We start from the raw sequence: 24182 nt of genomic DNA on the forward strand, positions 1-24182 counted from the left end.
GTTGTGCTCCGGTATGCTTACCATGCGCAAATTATACCATTTAATGCATTTGCAATATAACAGCCTTTTTACAATGGAGTTGTTTATTTTATTGACGGGCGTTGACAATTTCATTTCGTCGTTCGACCTTTCGTTCCCGCTTAAATGGATCAAACCAATATGTACATGTTTAACAAGTTACGTTGGCTGTTAAGTGGCTTTACATATGTTTACTTTGGCCTCCGTCGCAGTGAAATACAAGCAACCACGGCACATTGGTAATTATTAACAGGCGCTTAATAGCTTTGCCTGTCAAACTAAGCAGTATGTCAACACTTTAACCCCCGGCTTGCCTCCCGCAGATCAGACATATGTTAGGCACACTGTGACGGATAGAGCATTGAGATAGCAACCTCAGCGGACTCGTAACAAGATGTCATCAGAAGCAATTCTGACGTCTCAAAGGACAGCCGGGTCGCCAACTACTAAGTCGATTTTCTCGCCTTCGAGCGATAAAGACAGCGAGGAGCGCACCGACGCGAAAATCGATGCCAGCAATCGTGATGACGTCAGTTCCGGCGATGACGACTGGAACGACGACTTCGGCAAACTCGTCATCGACCTGGAGACTGAAAATGATGGCGAAAAGGCCAGTAAAGAGTCGTCTCGCCAACAAATCAAGAACAACAATAACAATAATAGTTCCGGCGGAAGCCCTTGCACTGGAAAAGTTTCAAACAATGAGAAATTAAGTTCGAACCAGGCAAAGGGCGCTTTAAAAAACTCAATCGTACAGAGTACTGCTTCAGGTGTTGGAAAAAGCGTCAAAAGTAAACCCAAGAAAAAGTCATCTAGCAAGCACCATGGTTCAGCTGCTAGCTCTAGAACCTCGTCGCCCACGGCGCCGAATTCTGAGCTTACGGGCCAGGTTCAAAGTAAGAGCAGTCACACGTGCGCTGCCTCCGATTCTCGGTCATCGGGTCTCGGTTCAACGGCTCCGCGGGCTTCGAACTCTCCCGACGAGGCAAGTGGCAAGAAAAAGTCGTCGAAGTCTGGGCGCAGCCACCACAAAAAGCACAAACACAGTTCGGAGAAAAACGAGGCGAAAGCAGACGGCGAAAAAAGTAAATCAAAATCAAAGCACTCAAGCTGCACAAACTCTCCCACAAGCTCTGGCAGTCACTACCTATCCAACCACGTGACCAACACAAGCGCATCCCTCTCTGTGAGCAACAAACCGCAAAGTTATCATCGCAGCGCCTCGCCCAGTATAAGCGCAATTTCCACTCCGTCGTCGTGCGCTTCAAAATTTCCGCACATGCCGCAGTCCAGAACCCCAGTCCGTACCCCCCTTGCCCCTGCAGCTACCGCCGGGGTGAAACTATCTACAAATGATAAGGACTCTTCAGAAAGCTGTCACTCCCAGCACAGCCGCAAAAAGCACAGAAAAGGTCTGTCTGGTAGCGGTCTTACGTCACTTGGCAGTTGCCTTCAATCCAGCACAGTCGTGACTTCTCATCCGCGCGTTGATGCAAGCGCAGTGGATCCACCCCAGTTCCGATCGTTTGGCAATTCAGGAAAGCGTGACAGGAATGCTCAGTCACACTCAAATACAGCCGGCGAAGGAACCGGCCCGAAGAAAATGAAGCTGGAAATGGTATGTGACTTTTATTCTTTTTATATACGTTGTGTGTGGTGTAATCCATGTTTTTTTCAAGCAAGTACCATCAAATGGCGGTGCGCCGATTCACATAGGCGAATTATACCGATTTCTTCGTGGTTTTCAAAGAAAGCACTTATGATGTTATTTAAACAAAAGGCAGAGTTTAGGCCTGACGCTTCGCTTTCATTTCGCTGTTTCGACCGCGCACAAAAGGCCATTGTGAGTGCATTGTGGTAGTCCTCACAGCGCTATAATAGGGCAAACCCGCGCGCCCGATACTCGTGGGCGCTGTTCCTGTTATGTGACTAAGCCGGAGATATACGCAGCGCTCTGTGCCGCAGATAGATTACTGTCAACATGCCCAGCCTATTTGCGGCTAACAGGATAGGAACGTGATTTGACATAGCAATGGCCCATACCGCGTATACCACGCTTGAAGAATCACTTCTACAATAACTATATGACGTGTTTACCTTTCTCATTCTAGCATGTGGTTTACAGCGTTCCGAATTCCATTTGTTGTCTGATTAGGCTAACCCGGCTATGGCACGTTGATTGAAATTTACCATCGCAGTACTTTACACTTTCTCCGTCTTTAAAAAGGAAGTGTTCTATGTCTGGCCAGACTGGGCCATAAACTATGCGAAAGAGAAAGGAGAGAGACGGTGCTGTTTACTGTGCGCTATCGTCTGCGCGTACTGTTTAAACGGCAAACAGCCGAGCTTAAAGTGCTGGTTACCGTGCACGGTGAGCCAGCCATTATCGAGAAATCTTTAACTGCACTCTGGGGAGTGTGGTTGTTAGTTCGAACTTCACACGTCCTGTAGTTAAAGAATGTCGAAACCCAGGTCTGCGGTACAAAGTAACAACCTGAATCGCTCAGCCCGGTAATAATGCTCGAACGAAAGTTTTTTTGCTATTAAATATCGGGTTTTGATCTTAAAATTCTACGGTACTTATTCCTATAATAGGGTTCTTCTTGTGTTGTAATTTAATAGGATAGTACTTGTTTCCGAAAACCTAATGGTAGACGTTTGAAAACCAGTGAAAGCATTGTTAAATAAATCTGTTTTTTTACTTTTTTTCCCTGACGCAATGTCTGTCAGGTGTCCCATTACCAGCTGCATGGTAGCTTAGATTATGTCTCGTTTTGTCTGCAAAAGAACAAGTCAATATTTAAGCTCGTCATTGTTCAAACAACAGCGCTTGATTAAAATCGGAACCAACTGCGCCCCCCATAGTGTAATTATGTACAGGTCATTGGACGAAGCTGACTTTTATTGAGCCGACTTTATTGTCGGGTCGAAGGCTAATTGCCGCTGCGCCCGTCGTTCTCTTTTTACCTCGCAAAGCCTGGTGCCAATGACCCGAACTTTGGCACTTATTCTCTGTAACTAGCTCTTGTGTTCACGTCAGTTTTCAGTGTTTCCAGATACTTTTCGGGTGTTTTCTTGAAATGTTGTTTAAAACCATTTATGTTAAAATATTAGTTATATGTTTATATGTAAAATATAAGTTCTAAAAATTTTAAATTGTTTTTTTAAAATGACACTTAAATTTTTAAAAGCCTTAATTTTAAAACCACTTAAATTCTAAAAATGTGAAAAATAGTACTTAAATGTAAAATGACACTTTAAAATTTTGAAATTGTTCGCTCTCATTTTTGAGTCATGTCAACACCGCTCATACTGAATTTACTGTTTGGGTTTTTAATGTCGTCAAACAGAAAGCTTTAGTGGCAAATAATGCGACCATTAATCACCCCTGTGCGATAAACAGCGCGTCGTTAGGGCCAGCCCACTCATTAATGGCGACTTTATTTAAGCATACGTCTATTAGGACTGAAATGTTTATAATGTCTGATAGCCCTCGACTCCTATTTAATCTCTAATGAAGCTTAAATGTCGTAAGCCAGTTTTACATAGGAATGTGTGTGTTGCAAATACGGAAGGGTCATGCGCCGCATTTCCCTACAAGTGTCCAACGCAATTTCTCACAGCATTCCAAGTAACTGATTCGAACCTTTTGTGTTTTTTTACGTCCACTCGGATTCATGAGCGTCCATCGACAACGTTTTGAACGCGCCACGGAAATCTATTGTTCGTGGATTTGGCCCCGTAATCCCGATCCTTAATCACCTCTTTGGTCGAACGATACGGGAATCATGGTCGGCGGATCTCTCTTCTCCACTAGATTATCCCCTCGATTTCGCTCGCTCCCACTCCGCTCCTTGTTTACTCTCTTTCATTCTCTCTGCTGTCGCTCCGCACATACGCGACTAATCCATTAGCGAAACGAAGATTGAGATAACGATCCGTCGTTCAAGCCAACGCGCTTACGCTGCCCGGATGGGTCTTGTACCAAAATAAACTCGACGCCGCCTGATGATTTAACCATGAAATACGCGGCTCTGGTTTTACATTGAGCTGCCAAAAGTACACTATGAATCACATGTAATGCTTTACAGAAAACGAAATTGACCGCCAGATTACTGTGAGTGCATGTTATGCAAGATAAAAGTTTATGCCGGCAAAAAAACGAACCTTCTTTTCCTGTAGCATTTACCTTTTATTTTGGAAATAGGCTGATCTTTGCACCATCGCCACTGTATGCTTATTTTAAGACACGTTTGTAAGACAAGCTACTTGTTTATGCATTTCTAACTGGATACTCCTGGGGTTAGGCGCCTATGCATGTATGTAGTTGTATTGGCTAAAAGCGTTTCCTTTTCGTTGCTTGTTTTCCATAAAAATCAGCTGCGGAAAGCGAAAAAACCGCGGCGAATTTAAGTCAACAAATCCAACAACCTACAGTCTGGTGTCAAGAGGTTACAACCTGTCACCGAAACAATATAACCGAATTAACATTCCAACTTCGGGCTCGACGCCAAGTGCGCCGTGTAACCGGAATCCTGCTTAACTCAATTACAAGTGAACATACGATTTGAGACAAAAGCCGATTCAGGTTCAGGTCAACCTAGGCCAATGCTAAGTCCGCGCTCCGGTGTACCAAAAAAACGTCAGTCTGAGCCGCCATTGTACTAGTGGCACTCGTGCCATCCAAAACGACAAGCCGGCAGGGCAATCTTTAATGGATTCTCCGTGTGTACGCAGCTATCGTGTTGCGATTAATTATTTACGAAATGTCGAGCCGGGGTCTTGACACTGAATGTAATTCTCTGCATTCTTGCTGCCCCTGTACCAGAGTTAGCTGTCCCAACGCCAATTTAGCGTTGTCTAAACAAAGAACAATCGCATTTTCCAAAAATAATTCCACCCATGCCTAGGTATAGCTATACAATCGAGCAAGTCAGCAAAGGCGCACTGTGAATTCAGGTTTACGAGTGTTTTGATTCTACTACAGCTGAAAACACTTTCCTAAGAACCGCCATTCAGCGCTGGTAAGCAGATTTCAAGTTGAAAACCGAGCCAGCTATCGTGTAATTCCCTCTTTGCGATAACCTATCGCACCGCGATAATCCATCGCGGGCATATGCCATCCATCCCCGTCACCAGCACCAGAACACCGTCTAGTAAACCCACCACGCTCGTTCCGCCAGCGACCCAAGGCATTTCCCAAATAGATTTCCACCCGGTTTAAAATCGAAGTCCCATCTTCGCTTTTAGTTCAGCTCAGACCCGATTTACGCCGACACCCGATGTATGCTTCAGGACTACCAGCAACTCTTCGTTTCTGATCGAGCTAATCCTGTCTTTATCCGACATTAAAAACGCGTGATGCTTCTTTACTGCGGCCTGACACTCATATGCAATCACGGCAGATTTCCTTCTGTTCCATTTATCGATAATTGCGCACATGCTAAAGTCAATATGACAGGTGTTCTTTTTCATTTTATTTAAGCAACGTTAATACGTTTTAGCGTATTTATACCAATCAGCACCTTTTTGTGGGAAAAATGTCCTTTTTATACCAATCTATTTTTTGACAAAGTTTTAAAAAAAACAGCATATTCACTATCGGATCTAAGATAATTTTTTTCCGGTCGCCCATTTTCTCAAATTGTACATTAGGTATTTTAACCTTTACAAACGGGCCCAGATAGTGGCAAGATGACCGAGCACTTCGCTATGCCGTGGAAATTACTTTCGTCGTGGTAGCAGGGATGTTCATGTCCGTGATATTAGATAAGCCGTTGCCTGTCGCGGTCGATCTTTATCAATGTACATCTTGAAGGTTGAAAGCTGCAACAGCCTCGGTACACCATTGCTTTAAACTTAAAGCAACTGTGGTCCGTTTCTTACTGTTTTCAGATCCAGCGGCACCGGTCGCATAAAAGACTTAAATGGGCTTTCCGGGTATTGGGGTAATGGGCTAAATCAGGCATAAATCCCAGGTCCTTGACAAAGGACATTATCCCCAATGAATGGAATCATTAGAGGCGTAATTTTAATTTAGTCACCACAGGCGTGGATTTTAATGTGTCAGCATTAGCAGTGACGGTTTCATTGCTAATCAACGTGCCATTTCTCACGCGCCCTGGAACCCAAGCCATTGTTTCACTTTTTGTGCGAAACCTCGATGACCCTCGACATCTATACCACATGTGGCGTAAAAAGTGCGAACAGTTCTGGTCAGCAAGTGACGAAACACAAATTTCCTGTAACCCGATCCCAGTTCGTTGGTTGCGATTCGTCACTTTATTGTCATACCGGCACCTCTGCGTCCATCGGCCCGAGTGCCAGCGCCAGCGGCCCGTTAATAATGCAAACCTATGTTTATCTTTACTTGGATCGGCGCAATTAGACGACGAGTACTGCGTTGACGAGAAAACGACCTCCGTCTGCAGCGACGCTTTCAATTATGACGTAACAATGCCCGACCCTCGCAGTTTGTTTATTAAATCGCGGTCGAAAGCGGATGTTTTGTTGACTCGCGAATCGTGGGTTTCTTTGCCACAAACATGTTTTAAATAGCTGAAGAGTGTGCGGAACTCTACTGAACGTCATGAAAAAATTGTTTGAATGATAATGATCAAGATAAATGTGGTTCTTGAAATGTTTTACAATTGTTATTCTTTCTTTCTGCCATACGGACTACTGTGTATTTAGATTACCATAAAGAAGCCCAGGGAACATTTCAAGTCCCAACTACGGTAGCAACACATATCGCTTGGCAAATGCCTTTACGTAACTATATGCGTCGCTATAATCAACTTAAGTACTTTTGAGCCATTCCCATTTTCGCTGCGCCGTATTTAGAAATAGAGAGATCCATTTCGGAGTACTGTGTCCTGAACAAACAAACATAGTACCGTCAGCTCTCGGGCCTTCAGTGGTTTGTTTCACTTGGCTCACTGCCAGCAGGCTTCGGCGCGGTGAGCGGCTGATTAATGAATGCGTTGTGATGAAACGCTGGGGATTATAGGGACTTAGTACGGACACAATCTCCATTTGTTGTGGATTACGACGCACCCCGTCGTCGGCTAATCCCCTTTCAGGTCGAAGTATTTGAGGAAAGTAGTAGGACGGATATTTGGAACTGTGGCCATGTTTATTAAGGGCCAATTCCCAACCATGGTTTCCGCAACCCATACTCGACTATTAATAGAAAGCCGCAGATTTTTAACGCTGGCAATTTAAGCAAGACCTTAATTGAACCCGGCCCTAATCTTAACCTTTGCATTATGTTGTACTGTAATCCGCTACCATGCCGATCTTTAACCTTTTAAAGGCCAGCTGGATAATATCGGCTTTTGTCGCTGTTCGGAATTTATCCTCCGGTCGTGACTTAACTAGTGAGAATTCGTACAGGTCGATGCGTATCCACTGAGCCGTGTTATGGCGGAAATACCGTATTGACTTTCGGCGGCGACGAAGTATAGGTCGCCACACCGTAACTCTTCGGTGCTTTCAAGTACGCCAATTGTATACTGTTACCATGTATGCGCCCGTTGAGTGCCCTCGAATAAGCCTGTCAGCGCACTTTGCTGTGAGATGCCATCATGAGCAGTAAAAACAAAGCGCCGTGTTGCTCTGACGAGTGGTTATTTTGCTTAGTAGTTAAAGCTTCCGTGGTCGAGTGGCATTTTGATGATGAAAGAATGAATGATGCGTCACAGGCCTATATGTAATAAACCGGCCCCCTTCTGCGAGGAGCGATTACGCTGACAAAAGTGGCATTAGTATATTGAGCATCTTGCCAGAGAATCCGGACACCTGGGACAGATTTCGGTTGCGCTTGCTGCTGAGCTTGTGTGACGTCTCCTGGGTATTGCTCTCTCATCATTGTGTTTGCTCCTCCTGGCTTTCTCTTCTTTATCGCAGCGCCGCGCCCTATCATTTCCTCTGTTTGCCCGCCTGATTCACATCGCTTCGTCGTGGATTAAGTGGCCGTGTAACGAGAGCGGCGCGAGTACGAGTGTGCGGATCGAATTCTAGAGGCCTGTTGACACAATAGAAGCTCTCACGCAGCCCGTAAAAGCCGCTGCTATATTTACAGTGGGATCTGTACCGGGTGCCCTGCCACCCCTTTACGAACGCTGGGCGCCTCTATAAAGCAATCGTAAATCTGGAGTCCGGCCTTTTGTGACGAGAAGCGACAGACAATGCCCGATAAAGGTTCTCATTGTGGCGAACGGCGTGACGTGCGACTTGCCCGCGGACAGAAAATTAATCCTATGAACTGTAACCGAGATTGATCGAATAACAGTGCTCTACAAAATCGTTTCGAGCGACCAAAAATAACATCGTCGCCTGTTTTAAATTGAGTTCGAAAACCGCATTTGCGGCTTAGCACCATGGTTTAAACTTCGCTGATACTTGGCATTGGTTTGAGCGATAAATCCGGTGTCAACTCAAAACACTGGTTCAATTGAGCCCCTGTCTCATAAGGCCGGTATTTGTACGCCCATCAAAGTTAAGTCCTAGGGGAAATCTAAAAGGATTCAATTCATAGCAATTGCTTTGAACGGCGCAGTCGGCAGCCAAGTCACACCATTCATTATCGGCATGCTGTGCTCATTAATGCACCTATGGACTGGCTGAGCTGATGCGTTAATTCGTCGCAGACAGCAGTTTCGAGCATGTTTGTGGCATCTGCGTACACCGCAGTTCACTTACCGTGCACACCTTGCCAGTCTGCGGGCGAACCAAGATTGTCGCCGTATAAGGAACAACGGCTGCCGGTAAACATGTCCCTTGGCTCGGATAAAAACGTGCGTGTTTGGATAAATCGAGACCAGAACCCGTTGTGACAACACAGATCTTATGCGCGTAGAAACTGCTCCGCGGACGCCAACTTTTAATTAGCGTTCGCGCCAGAAAAGTGTTTATCACGATTTGCTAGAGTAAACAGACATGCTGCTTCAGAGAAGCGTTCGGTCACTGTACACGTTAATGATCTAGTACGCGCAGCACGTTTTACAAACGTTAATTACCTTCTGTTAGTAAATGTTTGGTTTTGGGCTGGGAGTTGGTTGGTTTACATTCTCTCTCTGCGTTGTATTTCCCCTGGCTCTAACGACCGCTATGTTGTGAAGAATTTATCATGGCAGACGTGACTGGGTCGGTTCACTCCGGTTGAAACCAGTATTAAGTGACTGGAAAGGTCGATGGCATGTTTGGTGGAGCGCCAAGAGGGCGGCCTCTTGCGAAATTAGACTTAGTAGCTCCGTGTCTTTTGCTGCCAGCGCTTTTTTCGTGCGGTTTTGGGTGATGGCTTCACTCAAACCGTAAACACGACACCCGGAACCCTTTTAAAGCGCCTTTACGGTAATTGGGCACGCGTTTATGCTATAAATCGTATCACCGCTCATTAGATACGCTTCACCCTTAACTGAAAGGTCCCGGCCCGACGCCGAAGCAAACAGTGAACGTGCTCGACGTAAACTGGATTAGACCGGCTTAAACGGGTTACAGGTAATCCGATTTACTGTTTATTTTTCGCGCCCAAAACAGAACGTTTTAAGAAGAAACACTGCGGCGGCGCAACGCTGTAACGCCGCTTACTCGGTAACTAAGCGCTACTTTGCCCAGTCCCGCTTAAACAGCAATGTTAAAGGCGTCAAGCAAACAATACATCGTCATAGCGGAAGGTCGGCCCTCCAAATCGATCGGTTCGCATGCTATTTGAATTGTAGCGGCACCATTACCACGATAGTGCCGGTTCGTGCCATCGATCGATTGAGTTTTGCTTTAGTAAGGCAGCGCCTCATGTACTCGTTTTAGGTTCTTCGCGCGAGAAAAACGCTCACGAGTCATTGGTTTTCTGCTTCGTTGTTACACTAGTGATGACTGCGATCAATAGATCGTTGCAATGAAGTAAAATCGTTGCGGCTCTACTCATTAGTTACAACAACTTTACCGTACATTATGTTTGGCTTATATTTTATATTCTTCTGTGTAATAATAAAACTATTATTCTACGCAGGATACCAAGAGTTTATCAAAGGAGGAAAACCGTTCAAAGACTTCAGCCAATATACCAAGCCCTTGCCACGAGGCCAACACAAAACTCCCGTCCCCAAAAACTGCGACTTCCCCGGGAAATGCGACTCTGATTCCCGCCACGTTCGAAACGAAGCCCGGCATGAAAGCCAGCGACCGTTTCGCCGCCTCTTCCGCCACCGTTTCCCCGCCTGTTTTCGCACCGTCCAGTATTTTCGCCACGTCAATAGCAAAGTTCGGCGACACGCATACTTCGCCTGTCTGGTCATCGGGCAGCGGTAACAGCCACGCTGAAGAATCAAGAAAGAAACCTCAAACTTCACAACGGTCTGTGGGAACGTTGACACTAACAGCAGATGTTGGCGTTATGACAGAGCCAGACGCCCTGGGTCCGTGTGAGCCAGGCACAAGTGTACACTTGGACGGAATAGTATGGCACGAAACAGACACAGGTAAGCCTGCCTTAATAAGTAAAACATAGTAATTTGTTAACCTTTTGGCCTATTACCATCAGTATAGAGTGACACCATATGCCCAACATATTTTGGAAATGTAAAAAATCAATGGCTTTATAGACATAGTCGCCCAGCATGCCCAGTATTGTATTGCCCCAGCTTTTATACGAAGCTGAAAACGAAGAAACGCCCCTTCCTTTATTAAAGCGGTTGAATTGAATTGAATCCAATCGGCTTTAACAAATCTCCAAGTCATCCGTCTTTCTTGAGATGTGACCGAGCAAATCTCCTTCGCGTTAAATTACTATGACTAATAGGTGGGCTTAGGTGTGGACAGTGCGCAAACAGCCGCTCGTTTTAGCCAATATTTGTCCGAACCAAGACAGAGTAGCTGTCCAGGGGGCATCGGACGTTCAAATATTTTTCCCCGACCCAGCAGCGGGAAGTCGCCGCCGGCTACGGTCAAAGGTCTCGATGTGTTTACGATCGCATCAGATACCAATAATGTCAGCTTATGGGATTCGTCTGAAATGACAGTGCGCGACCGAGTGTAATTACCGTTGTTCCGCACTTTTGCATGGCAGGTGTTCCAAAAGTATTTCGTAATTAATTCATCCGCACTTATAGGAGATTAAACTTAGACGAGCAACGCTCAATTATATTCAAACGAAATTCATGTTTAAGCAAACTACCAAAGCTGCGACTAATTGTACGTCAAACCCAACTGTACGAAGTAGCGTACAAATACAATTATGTTATAAGACGAGAGAACTGAAGAAATAACAAATCGATTTTCAAAGCACGAACAAAACCCGTTTTCACGCGATTCGTTTTCGTTGCGGTTGCGAAACCTCTATAGCTAGCGTTGTGTTTAGATAAGGCGACCTCGCTCTCAAGGTCTGGTCCGCCAGCCTCGACTTCGGTTACATGTTCTGCGAAATTTGGCAGCGAGATCAGGCCAACAGCAATCTGGGCTTGTCGGATTGGTCGCGCTCTTTGTGAGGATTGGGCTTCATGTTTCTTCATGAAGTCGCCGCACCGACCATAATATGCGCCGAAACTGGGGCGGCAGGGCATGCAAGCCCTTCATAGGATTTTGTGCACTACTTTAAGCAGTAAAACTTAAAATCAATGAGTTAGATTTGTTACATACTGAATGTGCGACTAGAATTTCCCCTGCTTGTGATTATGTTACTAGATATGTAGCGTGCCGCAATATGACCGCATAGTTTTTATATTTATCGGGTTGACCCGACACTGTGTGTGTGTCAACGTCAGCAAAATAAACATCTATCCACTTGACTTGGCTTCAAGAGTTGGGCGACGCCCGAGTTGGCTTAATGACGGTAACGGCTGTAGTAGCCAGGCTTATTCAACAACGCCCGAGCTCGTTATCGCTCGCGGTTTTCGCTGAACAGTCTCCCATTGAACAGGCATTGTCATGAAAAAGACCAGCGCTTTCGGCCGTGCTCGTTAAAGCGCCCCATTCGTCAACTGAGTAAATCACCACAGCAAATCGGTTTCATTCTCCACCGTGGTTGTTGCCTAACAGGATTCCAGCGAAGCTTGGTGGCACGGAAAGCACTCGCCGTGTTCTTTTCGGGCCAAGACCCAGCTATTTCCGACGCCTGTGCTTTCAGGCAAACAAAGCAACACCGCGAAAGTGGGTCTCACAGACGCAACTCGCCTCCCACGGAATTAGAAGTCAAGCCGCGTGAACCTGCCCCCAATACCAAACTTATTCGAGTGCAGCCAGTCGTCAAGTTACGGGCCGCGGCCAACTAACGCGTAACAAACAACTCGACCTAAGAGGCCTCAGGCGGTCAGGTTAAAGCGCGGATCGACTTGACAATTTCGAAGCAACCATATCTCTTAGTTGGGCACGCTGCCAAACCTACGCCTCTTAATTCGATGGAATGTGTTTAAACAGTCGTTCGCTGCGCTAACTTCTGAAGCAGCTTTACGTTTATCGATCAACTAATCCCCTACGTCCGCGCAACAGTGTAATAATATTTACCTTCTCCCTACAGATTGATTGTGTGGAAAACGAGAATTCCAATTCGTGTTAGGTTAAATTAAAGCAGTCAGCTGTTTTTCTGTAACGCTACAGCATTATAACTGCCGTGTTCTCGGTCATTTTCCTTTTTTGGCATAACAATCTATTATATTAAATCTTAAAACCGTTATCTTTACCCAGTGCTGCCATTATTTTTCAGGCGTACTCGTAGTGAACGTGACCTGGCGAAACCGCACCTATATGGGAACACTGCTAGACGCAACGAAGCACGACTGGGCCCCTCCTAGGTAAGATTGACAGCTAAGTTTACACTGTGACCCGATACGTGAAATTCGGTCATTACGGCAGAAGTGTCATCTGTATACCAACCAAAGCAACTGATTCGTTCCATCTATTACTTCGTCTATAATTATGTGTGCACTATAAAGATATAAGGCATTATTTACCTGCCACTTAACGGGGATTTATAGTGTTTTATATAAAGTACTTTTATATAGTAGGCCAGTAGGGGGAGTAAGATGGAACACCTTTTTTATGTTTTTCGTTCAATTTAGTAGTAAACAAAGAACATTCAAAGATTTATAAAACCGAATCCTAACGACTCCCATAGACGTTGTTAATTGTTTAAAACACGATCAGGATATTAGGATATTATGTGCTAAAGGTGTCCCGTCTTCCCCCCACCCTACATGACAGTATTTTCTCCCTATGCGTTCAACTGCTCCGCATTTCGCTTATGTCCCTGCCAAGTCTCAACCCCCCACCATTAACGTAGCCGTGCTAGTTGCAGCTAATTGCGTTTATTTGTCCGGTCGCTGTCAGATAAGCTTGATCTGCGCCCGGGCAAGTTATAATCCCCCCGGCCCACTCTCTCGGCCTTCGTAAGCTACTGAATATATACACGCATACGCCGAGTGTTGTTACTAGATCCTATCCGAGATAAAGTCGTTCGCGCGGCCGGCTCAGAGCAGTGGTGCGGGACGACCCGGAACAGCTCGCGCGAAATTGATCTTCGTTCGTTGACGTCGATTTTCGTGGTCGTACGCTCGATAGATCAAAGTCTGCCGCCCCTACTTTACCTCTTGCGATTTTCTTGCTTGGAAATTAACGTATGTTCGGCTAGTTAAGTCCTTGCGTAATAAAACTGCTTTCTTGTATTTTGTAAATGACCTTGCGTTTTTTTATCCGTATGTCTGTTCAGTGCAGTTTTGTATAAAAGATTTATATATCAAAAATAACGTTAATCAATAAGTAACACTAGTAATTAACTGGTGTAATTCGATGTCTTGACCTTTTGAGTGTGATTACAGACAGGTAGTATAAGTCGTTTCTCTCCTGCTGACTTTCCACAAAAACAGCTTATTTTCGTTCAAATTCCGCGGCTGCGTCGCCCAATTTCTGTCACCGCGTTTCACGCCGTTTCGACAGCTCGCCTCCGAGCGACAAAACGAGAGAGGCAAAGAAAAAAAGGCAACTCCACTTCCCAGCCACTGCTGGCACGAACTGCTTAACCTCATTATAGAGTTGCCGACTGATTCCTCGTCTCCCGACCCTCGATCAAAGCGCACTCGAAATAGTAGAAATCCCTGCGCCGCATCCTTGCCAGACCACACACTGGTTGATTTCGGTTGCCGCCGACTTGTATTGCTTTTAACCAACACGGCCACGAGTGTTTTCAATTTGAACTGGCGTCTCGTCGGCCACCTGTACTACCACGAACACATTTTCATTACTGCAACAACATCTAATCCCACTTCGCCACTCCCAGGTTTTCAGATTCCGATCTTGACATCGAACTTCGTGGTAAGAACGGGAGACCGAAACGTCAGCGGGGAACCACCGGCGATTCTACGTCATCAAGAAAAGGTCGTAGTCGTGGAAACCAGGCACTTGCTGATGACGTCAAAGGAAGTCCGTCTACCGCCGCCAAGCGGCGCGGAAAGGTAACCAAAAATAAATTGATTCAAATCCTTCGAACACAGTAACAAGTTCAAATTAATAAACATCAAATATAAGAGGATTAACAGCAAAACGACAGTCGTTAAAACATACTTCTGGGTAAAAACAACTACTTGAGTTAAAATGTCAAATAAACCGTGGCTGCTAAACCAACTAAAGATAACGATCTTTCATCGATTCGTAGATTTTATTTGATTTTGAACAATCCATGATTTAAACACTGTAGTCCTAGATACAAAGTCGTATACATTTTCTATTCAATGCTGTGTTTTATGTCGCCAGTGTTCGACCGTATCCGGTGCGTTAATGTCAATATAATTATAAGTGAAAAATTGCGGCAGTTGGGTGGGGAGATTAAAACGCGCTTTATTATTGTGAAAATGTCGCGCAGTGGCAGCCGGATTAAATCGAACAAAAAAACGATCTGCCTCAGACAGCTCGTTTCTGAAACGTAATTGGAAGTACGCCTGTGGCTGGCTGCAAAGCAATAATCGATAAAACACTGATGCCTTGGCCCGCTCTCCGCACTCAGCCGCTATAAGTGGCTTTTTAATCTGCTCCGACACGTCCGAGCGTTCTCTAGCGATTGAAAAGCAAGCGAACCACGCGCGCAAGCCTTAACTAACGATGACAGCAGAAACATAGTCTCTTAGGCTACATTTTACGTAATTGCTCCGCGGCACGACCTTAATCTGTTTGGACGCATAACCGCCACGTCAGAACCGTTTTAAGTGTCACTGTCTGCCTACGCTAAACCCAAACGCATTAGCTCTTTGGTCTGTACTTCGTCTTCAAGTCGAAATCACGGTTTTTGTCAAGTGTCGTTTAACAGTACAAATAGTTAACGAAATTCGCACACACTTGACATTGGTTGGATGAAAACACAATTCCTTCAGAATAAACTACACTGGACGTTAGGTTGACTGAAAAAAACAAACCATTTCTTTATAAATAAATTATTAGATTTTTTGCAAAATTTGTTTTATTTTCTTAACCTAAAATATTTCCTTTTTTCTGATCAGTAATTTATTTTTCTTTAGAATTCCGAATCGGAATCATTAAACGATGACGTCAGCACATCGCGTTCGGCGTCGAAACGTGCGCGTGTGGTGCCCTCTCGCGGTGCAAGTAATAGCAGCGTGCAACAAGACAGAGGGACCAACGGTTCAAACGGTAAGAAAAACTTTGAAATTAAAATATTATTTAAAAAATTTAATTGCATTTGAGCACAACTTCTTTTATTTTGTCGTTTACCAATATTTAAAATTAAAAAAAGTATTAATAATTTTTAAATTAAATTTGTAAAATTAATTTTAAATTTTGTAAAAAAAAAGGTTAGTTTTAAATTTAAAATACTAATTTAACTCCTAAGACTCTGCCGGAGGTGTATGAAACAGAACACCCATGTTATTAAAACGACTGTCCTTGCCCTGCCATGTGAGGATTCATTAGTTGCATTTATTCATATGCAAACTAATATTCATAAAATTAGTTTAAAATAGTAGTTAAATACATGTAAAGTTACAGACCAGCATGTTTACTGTATCAGATCATCAGTAGGGTGGGGAAAAATGGGACACCTTTTTTATTCTATTTTCGTCTCATTTAGTAGCAAACAAAAACACTCAAAGAATTATAAACCATTTCCTCTCGACTTCCATAGACGTTGTTAATTGTTTAAAACACGATCAAGATATTTGGATATTATGTGCTAAAGGTGTCCCATCTTTCCCCAACCCTATGCTTTATAACTAAACTAAATGTTGTTTATTGTACAGGAAGTGAATCTTCTACCTGTTCATCACCAGTCTTTATTGATTGCCCTCACCCGAAATGTAATAAAAGATATAAGTAAGTAATAAACTCTTAAACTTTTCTTAAATGCTTTACTAAATAATGTCTATTTTGTTGTGTTTGATAACAAAAGCATTTATTCAATTTTTGTTAATTTTTTTATTGATAAATTCTTTTAAATTTAATTTATAGACACAGTTAAAATGTTTGTTATGTAAAAATAAGGTATATAAAAGTACATATTTATTTTGTGGTTGCTTTTTGAGTATTATTTTTAATACATTCTTCTGCATTGAATTTGAAGACACTGTTAAAATGTTTGTTCTGTGAAAAAATATATAAAAGTACATATTTATGTTTGGTTGCTTTTGTAATCACATTTCATCCCCCAGACACATCAATGGATTGAAATACCATCAAGCACACGCTCACCTCGACTTTGAAAACGTGAAGGAAGAATCCGAGATGAAGGAAGATGCGGAAACAAAGGACAGTGAAGCGGGATCAACTGTTTCTTCTCGGGAGGACACAGAGTCAAAAACCTCGGACTCGGAAGCGGCCTCAAAAGAACCAACAACAAAACCTTCATCTTCTATCGTCGACGTTGCCATGGAAACACCGCTTACTGACTCTGTGGCCCCATCTGGTGACCAAACTAAAGTTACATTTATGACAATTGACGCTGCAGTTAACGAAATCGAGCGAGCGAATATAGAAGCAGGGGCTGTGTCATGCCAGGAACCATTCAAGTTCCCAAGCGAAGTTATCCCACAAATAGTTCCTGTACCTGCTGACCCCCTCCCAACCACCCACGTTATACCACCCAACACAACTACAACTTCTGTACCAAGCGAGTTAAATCAATCTAACGTATCAAGCTTGTCCACCACTTCACTCAGTACTTCATATGCTGATAGTATGCAGAACAATGTATCTAAACCAAGTAAGTACAAATACCATCACCATAACAATTTTTTTGAAACCTGGGTGCTCTTTACACAATATATCATTTGGAAAGGATAACTCGCATGATTGGAAAATGACAGTCGTTTGACGGGACACCTTTAGCGTGTATTATCTAAATATCTTAAGTTTTACACAATTAACAACGGTGTATGGGAGTAATGCATATGCGGTTTTATAATTCTTTGGAAGTTCTTTGTTTACTACCAAATGGAAAAAAATAGAAAGAAAAGTTGTCCCATTTTCCCCACAGTACTATTTAACTATTTTAATTTAGGTGCACAGCTGTATCCCGTTGTTCCCCCATCCATACCCCAACCTCAAGAGCCTGGTGCAGGGGATAGTGAAATTGCTCTTGCAGTTAAAGCCTTGCTTCAAACCCAGGATTCCCAGGATGATCTACCAGGCTTAACAGCTCCATACAGCCAGGATTCTCCCCCTCCAACTCTATCCCTTGTCTCCAGGTCTGCCCCAACTGCAATGCAAAACCACATGGAGACTACACAGAGTTTTTCAAGCGCATACCCCCGTCAGCCTTCCTCAGTATACCCAGGAACCGCTATGTACCCCAGGTCACCAGCTTCGGACGAAGTCCCGATTTCTTCTCAGAGCTTGCGCAGCCACTTGTTGGCCACAATGACTACACAAAACGGACATCCATTTGAGTCTGTTACCACACCAGTATCTAATGTCCCTACATCTAGCATGCCTCGGTCTGTACCTCAGAGTGTGCCGCAAGATACTATAACGAACACTACGTCACCCAGCAGTGTTCAGCTGCCAGGAACTAAGGAACATTTCCTACCCACAGCCCCACCCCACCCAAGCACCCACACGGGTAACAAAATGGCTAAAGGAAAAACAGTCCCAATACCAGTGGACCCCAATCACGGGTTGATGATTTCACCCACTAACCCACACGGAGGATCACCCGGCAATCAACCAAACTCTGCCAAGAAAGTGAAAAAAAGTAAAAAGAAACCAGATGGTCGTCCCACTGGTGCATCCGACTGCGAAAGCACGAGGAGCACAGAGGGCCCATATTCAGTGAAACAAGAATCGCATTCGAACCAGGACGGTCAAAATGCTCCATCGGGTTTCCCTGCAAACGGGGCAGCAGCAGTACTTAATAACTTGGCTACATCATACCAAAATGACCAGCAAAAGATACAGCAGACCACTCCAAGGTCGGAACAGGTAACTGGTTCGTCTCAAATGGTCATCAAATCTGAACCCGGTGTTCGTTTCCCACCTTCACAACATTTCAACCAACACCTTGGAATGTCGATGCAAAACGGGAGAAAACTGCCTGGCATAGTGATGCCTTCTTCCTCTGTGAGTGGCGGACAGTTCACAAATAACATCACAGTCACCGGTACCTTCCATCCCCACCCTGACCCACACAAACCCCAGACAGCGGTATCCGCCCAGGCGCAAGATCGCCAGCGGACAGCTCGTGTCTCACCCTCTCCTTCATCGAGCAACCGCAACAATAACAACAAGTTACCGGGTAAGGAACAAGCTGAAGCCAAGGCCAGAGTCCCTGCCGTACATCAAGAGCATTCACAACCCACAAACCTAAGTGATATTTCGGCCCCGGATTCTACAATGAACCACCGCCCAAAATACTCAAGTGCCAAAAGCCCAGCCAACATTACCAGCCAACCAAAGGACAGACAAGCAGAGATTTCCACAATGGGAAAGTTCCAGGATAAAATGATCAGCACAATAGAAAGTGCTTATGCTGGTTCAAGACCAACTCCAAGAAGCAAGGCCAGCACCCCACAACTGGAGGTGCCGAGACCTGAACCGAACACTGTCCGTTCAAGGCCTTGTACACCGAAAGAACAAAGACCAATGTATGAGGATTCCCGGCCAAAACCTCCAGTGGCAAGTCCTGTCGTGCCCAGACCAAGGCTACCCCTTGATAGTGTTCAACCAATACCCAGAGCTCCTGGAAGCCCAAAACTGCCAGTTGATTTACAGCAGTTAAACCAGCGCGGTCCATACTTACAATCAATATATAACTACCCACTGCAAAATTATGGTTTCGTGGACGGATATCAAGCATTATTGGACCCAGTTGCAGTAAGGTAAGATCCCTATCCTATGTTTTTATTGAGTGTATGAATCATGAACAAAATTTTAGGTCACTATTACTAAACATTATGTAAAGTAAGACTTGTAAAATAAAGGTATTTTGTTCAATTCAAATTTCTGTAAAACCATGGAAAATAGAAGTTTTTTTTTTACTTCGAATTTTTGTAAAACCATGTAAAATATAACCTTTTTGTTCAATTCAATTTTCTGTACTTTTCAGGCAACAGCAGCAATACATGGAATACCTCAGTGAGATGCAGAAACAACAGCTGCATCACCTGCAACAACAACAGCACATACAACAAGTACAACAGCAAGCTCATTTTCAACAACAACAACAGCAGGCACAACAGGCGCAAATGCAAGCGGAAAAGAAAAACCGAAAACCCCTTGAGCCCCACCCACCCAAGATTGCCCCCAAGGTGGAAGTAGCCCCGATTAAACCCACCCCACAAAACCCTGCAACATCCTTGTCAGAAAAAGGGGGTCCATGGGTTGGGGGTCCCCATATGAAGAGGCATTCAACAGGCTCAATTTCTCCTCTTCAAAATCATGTAAGTAAAAACTGTTAAAATGTGCATGACAGCTCCAATGTATGAGACAGTATAGAGAAATATAAGAAAAAGTGTTTGGGACATATGTATAAGTATGTATAAGACAATGTTCTTTATATGTATCATACAGTATAGAGAAAGTGAAAAAATTCAAAATTGTGTAAGTAAAAAGACATTAAAATACAGTATACTCTTATCATTTTTGGGCTTTCTTATTATTAAATTTTTAAAAAGTGTGTAAGACTAAGAAATGTAATGTTATCAATGCTGTGTAACTGACTTTATCAAATCCTTTCACAGATCCCTAAAGAAAAGCCCCACGGCCCTCCACAACCCCACCACCCCTCACCCACTGTGCTTCACCCTCGTTATAAATCCCCACAGCCGAGTTCTCACCCCCAAATCTCGCACACCACCCCAACCCATAACCGTTCCCACTCTGTGACGGTGAACCCCCTTGCTGGGGTGAGTGGGTCACCTTCCTTACCCCAACCCCACCCACGCTCTGAAATACAAGAGCGGACAAGGCGCTTGGAGCCCCCACCTCGGGATGAAGGCAAGATTCCGATTAGAAAACCTGCAACCCCCACTTCTCGTAGCGGCGATGGTAGTCCTGAAAAGGTAAAATAATAAAATATCCATTTTTAAAAACAATATTTAAAACATAAGTGCTGCTGATAAATTAAATTCCGAATCATCTTTCAGTGCAATAAATTATTTCCAAAAAGGATATTTGAAATTTTTGTTTCGAATTTTCAAAAACAATGAAAGTTTGTTTAACACCCATGAAAAACTTAACTCTGTACAAAACCCGTTTTAAATTATTTTCCATATCTTTATTTGCTCTCACCTTAAATCGAAATCCAACAATATATTTTTCTCTCAGATGAAAGATGGCCACCCTGCTTCACTGTATAGATCCCATGTAGAAAGTCCAGGCCACCTACAATACTACGCTGCAGCTCAATACCAACAAGTGTTTGATCCATCTAGACCAAGCTACAGACTCCCCTACAGTGTGCATGGCCTTCCACCAGGTTGGTAACTTAAACATTTAAATGTAAAGGACCTTCTAACGCAGAGGTTCTTAAACTTCGAGACATGTAAGAAGGGGGATGCGAAAAAATAAACATCGAAAAAAAACACACAAAAAAGTGGGCACAAGTGTTTATTTGGATCTTGAACAAAAGGTGTACTTTAAAAAGTTAAGAACCCCCGTTCTCGCAATTGGTCTGGCAGTTCTCAAGTTCATAAACAAGTGTTTAATTTAAAAAAACAATCAATTTTCAGAACATCTGTTTCCCACTTGTAATACATCTGGCAAGGACAACATATTTCTTCAAAAATACATAGTTCCTTTTTTTGTGAAATCCACTATTTTGTCTATAACTTCTTTATTTCTATAAATTATCCATTTCTGCCACAGTCAATAATGTTAGAAACACAATTTTATTTGTAATTTATGAATTAACATTTGTTTGCCAATTTATCAAATTTTCTTCTTATTTTTTTACCAAGGTACCCAAATAGGCACCCCAATATTTCCTGCCCAAGCACAGTGGGGACCTCAGCACCCAGCAATGGGTAAGCACTCCCCTGGCCCTGTCAAGCAAGCAGCAAGGGATATACCTCCAAATGCTCCAAGGTAAAACTCATGATTGAATAAGTGTAACTTTGCATGGCCCGAAAACGACAGTTGTTACAACACGGGTCTTCTGTTTCGTACACTTCGTCCCAGATTACAAGTTACCACGGATGTAACTTACTTTATCCTTACGTGACCCAAAAAGACAGTCGTTATAACATGGGTGTTTTCTTTCATACACCTTGTGCCAGCTTACCAGTTACTGCTTATTAAAATATTTGATTGAGTTTAGCATCATTTCTATTCTATATGGGTTAGGTCTTAACAGCAAAAATGTTATGGGATCTGGAATTTGTGCCAGAGATGATTTTTACCCTATCATTTACTATTAGCCCATTCAGTAAAATAGGTGGGTACTTCTGGGTTAACATCAAAAGAATTTTTGTAAGAGTCACCCAATAAAATATCTGGGTATTAAAATACTTTGACCAGCATTTAGAAGAACCATAATAAGACAGTTTAAAACCAGTAAGCTACTGTATTTATTCTAAAAACAGCAAAAAAATATAAAAAATATTAAAAAACTAAAACTGTAAACAGATCACCAAGAGAAGACCACCCCCAAAGGGGCCGACCTGAAACAAAAGGACGAGAAAACTTTGTTCATAATTCCTCCAAAGAAAGAAGAGTAAGAGAAGGTGGTTTTATCTTAGCTTGATATTTTGCTTCATTTTCAATCTAAATCTGCTTAAACTTAAATGAATTTCACACATTTAAATGTCACTTCCTTGAATAAATGAATGAACAAACTTCACAATTTATAGTTACACCATAAAACAAACTAATCTGAATATCCCTTTAACTTCTATAAATGAATGTCACATATTTTTTTCGTGGTGGGACAACTTTTTAACACCCACCGAAAGTTTTCGATTTCATCTATTTTAACAGTTTTTCTCATTTTGTAATGCATTGAAGATTTGTGTGTTAGGCAATTACTATTTACCACAAATGGGAAATTATTTTTAACATTACCCAGGAAAAAGTAAAGACACAAAAAGGAAATTAGTTTAACATTATTCCTGTTTAACATTACTTTTTAATTTTTTTTTTTTTAAATTATCTTTTAACACCGTTTTTTTTAACATTATTTTTACCATTACAGTCCCCCCAATACCTCGGAAATTGAGTCGCAGCCCTGACCCGAAGTCTGCACGCCATCAAGCCCCCACCCCTTTAGAAAAGCCAAGTAGAAGCCATACACCCAACAGTAACCCCGACCGAGCCCCCTCCCCACCCACACAGCGACACTTACACACCCATCATCATATACATGAAGGGGTAACCCCCTATCACCCCATTATACCCCAGCATTATGGATACCCTGGTAAGTTGTCAGCTATTTTGTATATGAATAAATGAATAATTTATCTTCACATGGCCGGAAAATGAAGGTCGTTATAACATGGGTGTTCTGTTTCATACACCTTGTGCCAGCTTACAAGTTACCATGTATGTAACTTTGTGGGTGAATAAGTTATTATGTAGCTTTATGGCAAAGTGGTTATTGCGTCTGTCTGTAACATAGCGGTTACGGGTTCAGGGCTTGCAGTTGCTACCATTAAGGGCTTGAATAGGTTATATTTATTCATTCTCTGACTGGAAAAACAGGCTTTTGGTTATTAACCAATATAGCTAAATCTTCTATAAATGAATATTATTTTTTATCCCCACGTGGCAGGAACACTTTTTTGATAATAAATGCATGTTATTTTTTCTTGTATAAAAGTGTGTAACCTTTTTTTTCTTTTTTTATTATTCAATTTAAATTTACATAATCCTGTATTGTTTCTTCAGCACCAATTGCTGCACAACCTGTTATAGCTGCAAACACTGAGGCAATGGCTGCTGGATATCCAGGACAATTTCCCTCAAAAAGGTAAACAATATTAAAAAAAATAAAAGGACTTTTATAGTTTCTTGAGTACAAACAATCATTGGAAAATAAACAATTATAATTTATAATAAAAAAATAAAATGACTTTTATAGATCTTAGTGTGTAAATTTTCATTGGTAATATCTTGCCCTCAAAAAACGTAAACAATTTTAGTAACAAATAAAAACAACTTTAAAGTTCTTTGTGTACAAATAATTATTTGTAATACTTAGCACTCAAAAAGGTAAACAATTTTAATAATAAGTAAAACAATTTTGTATCTTCTTGTGCGCAACTAATCATTGTTAATATTTTGCAGGGATTAACTGGTGGTGTGTGGCTGCAATTGAACACATGTTGTGTGTTTGAATTTTGTTTCAACTTCTTACTTTTTGACTGAGTTCTCTTTTATCGTTCCGACCAGTTCAAGATGTATTTCATTCCACTTGTGCCACTTCGGCGCCAGTGAAACCTCTTTTTCGAGACTTCTTTTTCTTGTTGTAGTTAACTTAGAAATCTAACCTAGGAGGATATAAATGGTTTTCTTCTTCAAACCGAAAAAATGCTAATCCATGCCAACGTACTGATTGCTGCTTACGATTTGTGAATTAATCTTTCTAGTTTTCCATTTTGTACAAGAATTATTTCTTGTTCTAAATGTAACGTTTTTCATTTTACGAATGCTCGTGTTTTGTATCTGCTGTTTTGCACTGTGTTTAATCTCCATGGCTGCGGCAAATATAAAACGTCAAGCAAATGGTCAATTTTTAA

The 24182-nt window shown here is 42.7% G+C and overlaps 1 protein-coding gene across 2 annotated transcripts; it reads left to right on the forward strand.

Annotated features, from left to right (window-relative positions):
- Positions 1-336: 336 nt before the first annotated feature.
- Positions 337-24182, forward strand: LOC100187028 (zinc finger protein 608). 2 transcript variants are annotated; one of them, XR_001975110.2, is made up of 16 exons: positions 337-1636; positions 10031-10499; positions 12719-12806; positions 14288-14462; positions 15519-15651; positions 16257-16329; positions 16665-17215; positions 17513-19328; positions 19556-19889; positions 20190-20510; positions 20776-20926; positions 21408-21534; positions 22075-22162; positions 22640-22861; positions 23332-23413; positions 23731-24182. XR_001975110.2 is itself a non-coding variant. In XM_018815171.2 (16 exons), the coding sequence occupies exons 1-16, from the start codon at positions 413-415 to the stop codon at positions 23735-23737; spliced, it is 5871 nt and encodes a 1956-aa protein (XP_018670716.1). In that variant the 5' UTR covers positions 337-412; the 3' UTR covers positions 23738-24182. The 2 variants fall into 2 exon arrangements, 1 of the variants encoding a protein (XP_018670716.1); XM_018815171.2 differs by having other exon boundaries at positions 22075-22172.

The sequence above is a fragment of the Ciona intestinalis genome, chromosome 1 (assembly GCF_000224145.3).
Source record: "Ciona intestinalis chromosome 1, KH, whole genome shotgun sequence".
Taxonomy (NCBI): Eukaryota; Metazoa; Chordata; class Ascidiacea; order Phlebobranchia; family Cionidae; genus Ciona; species Ciona intestinalis.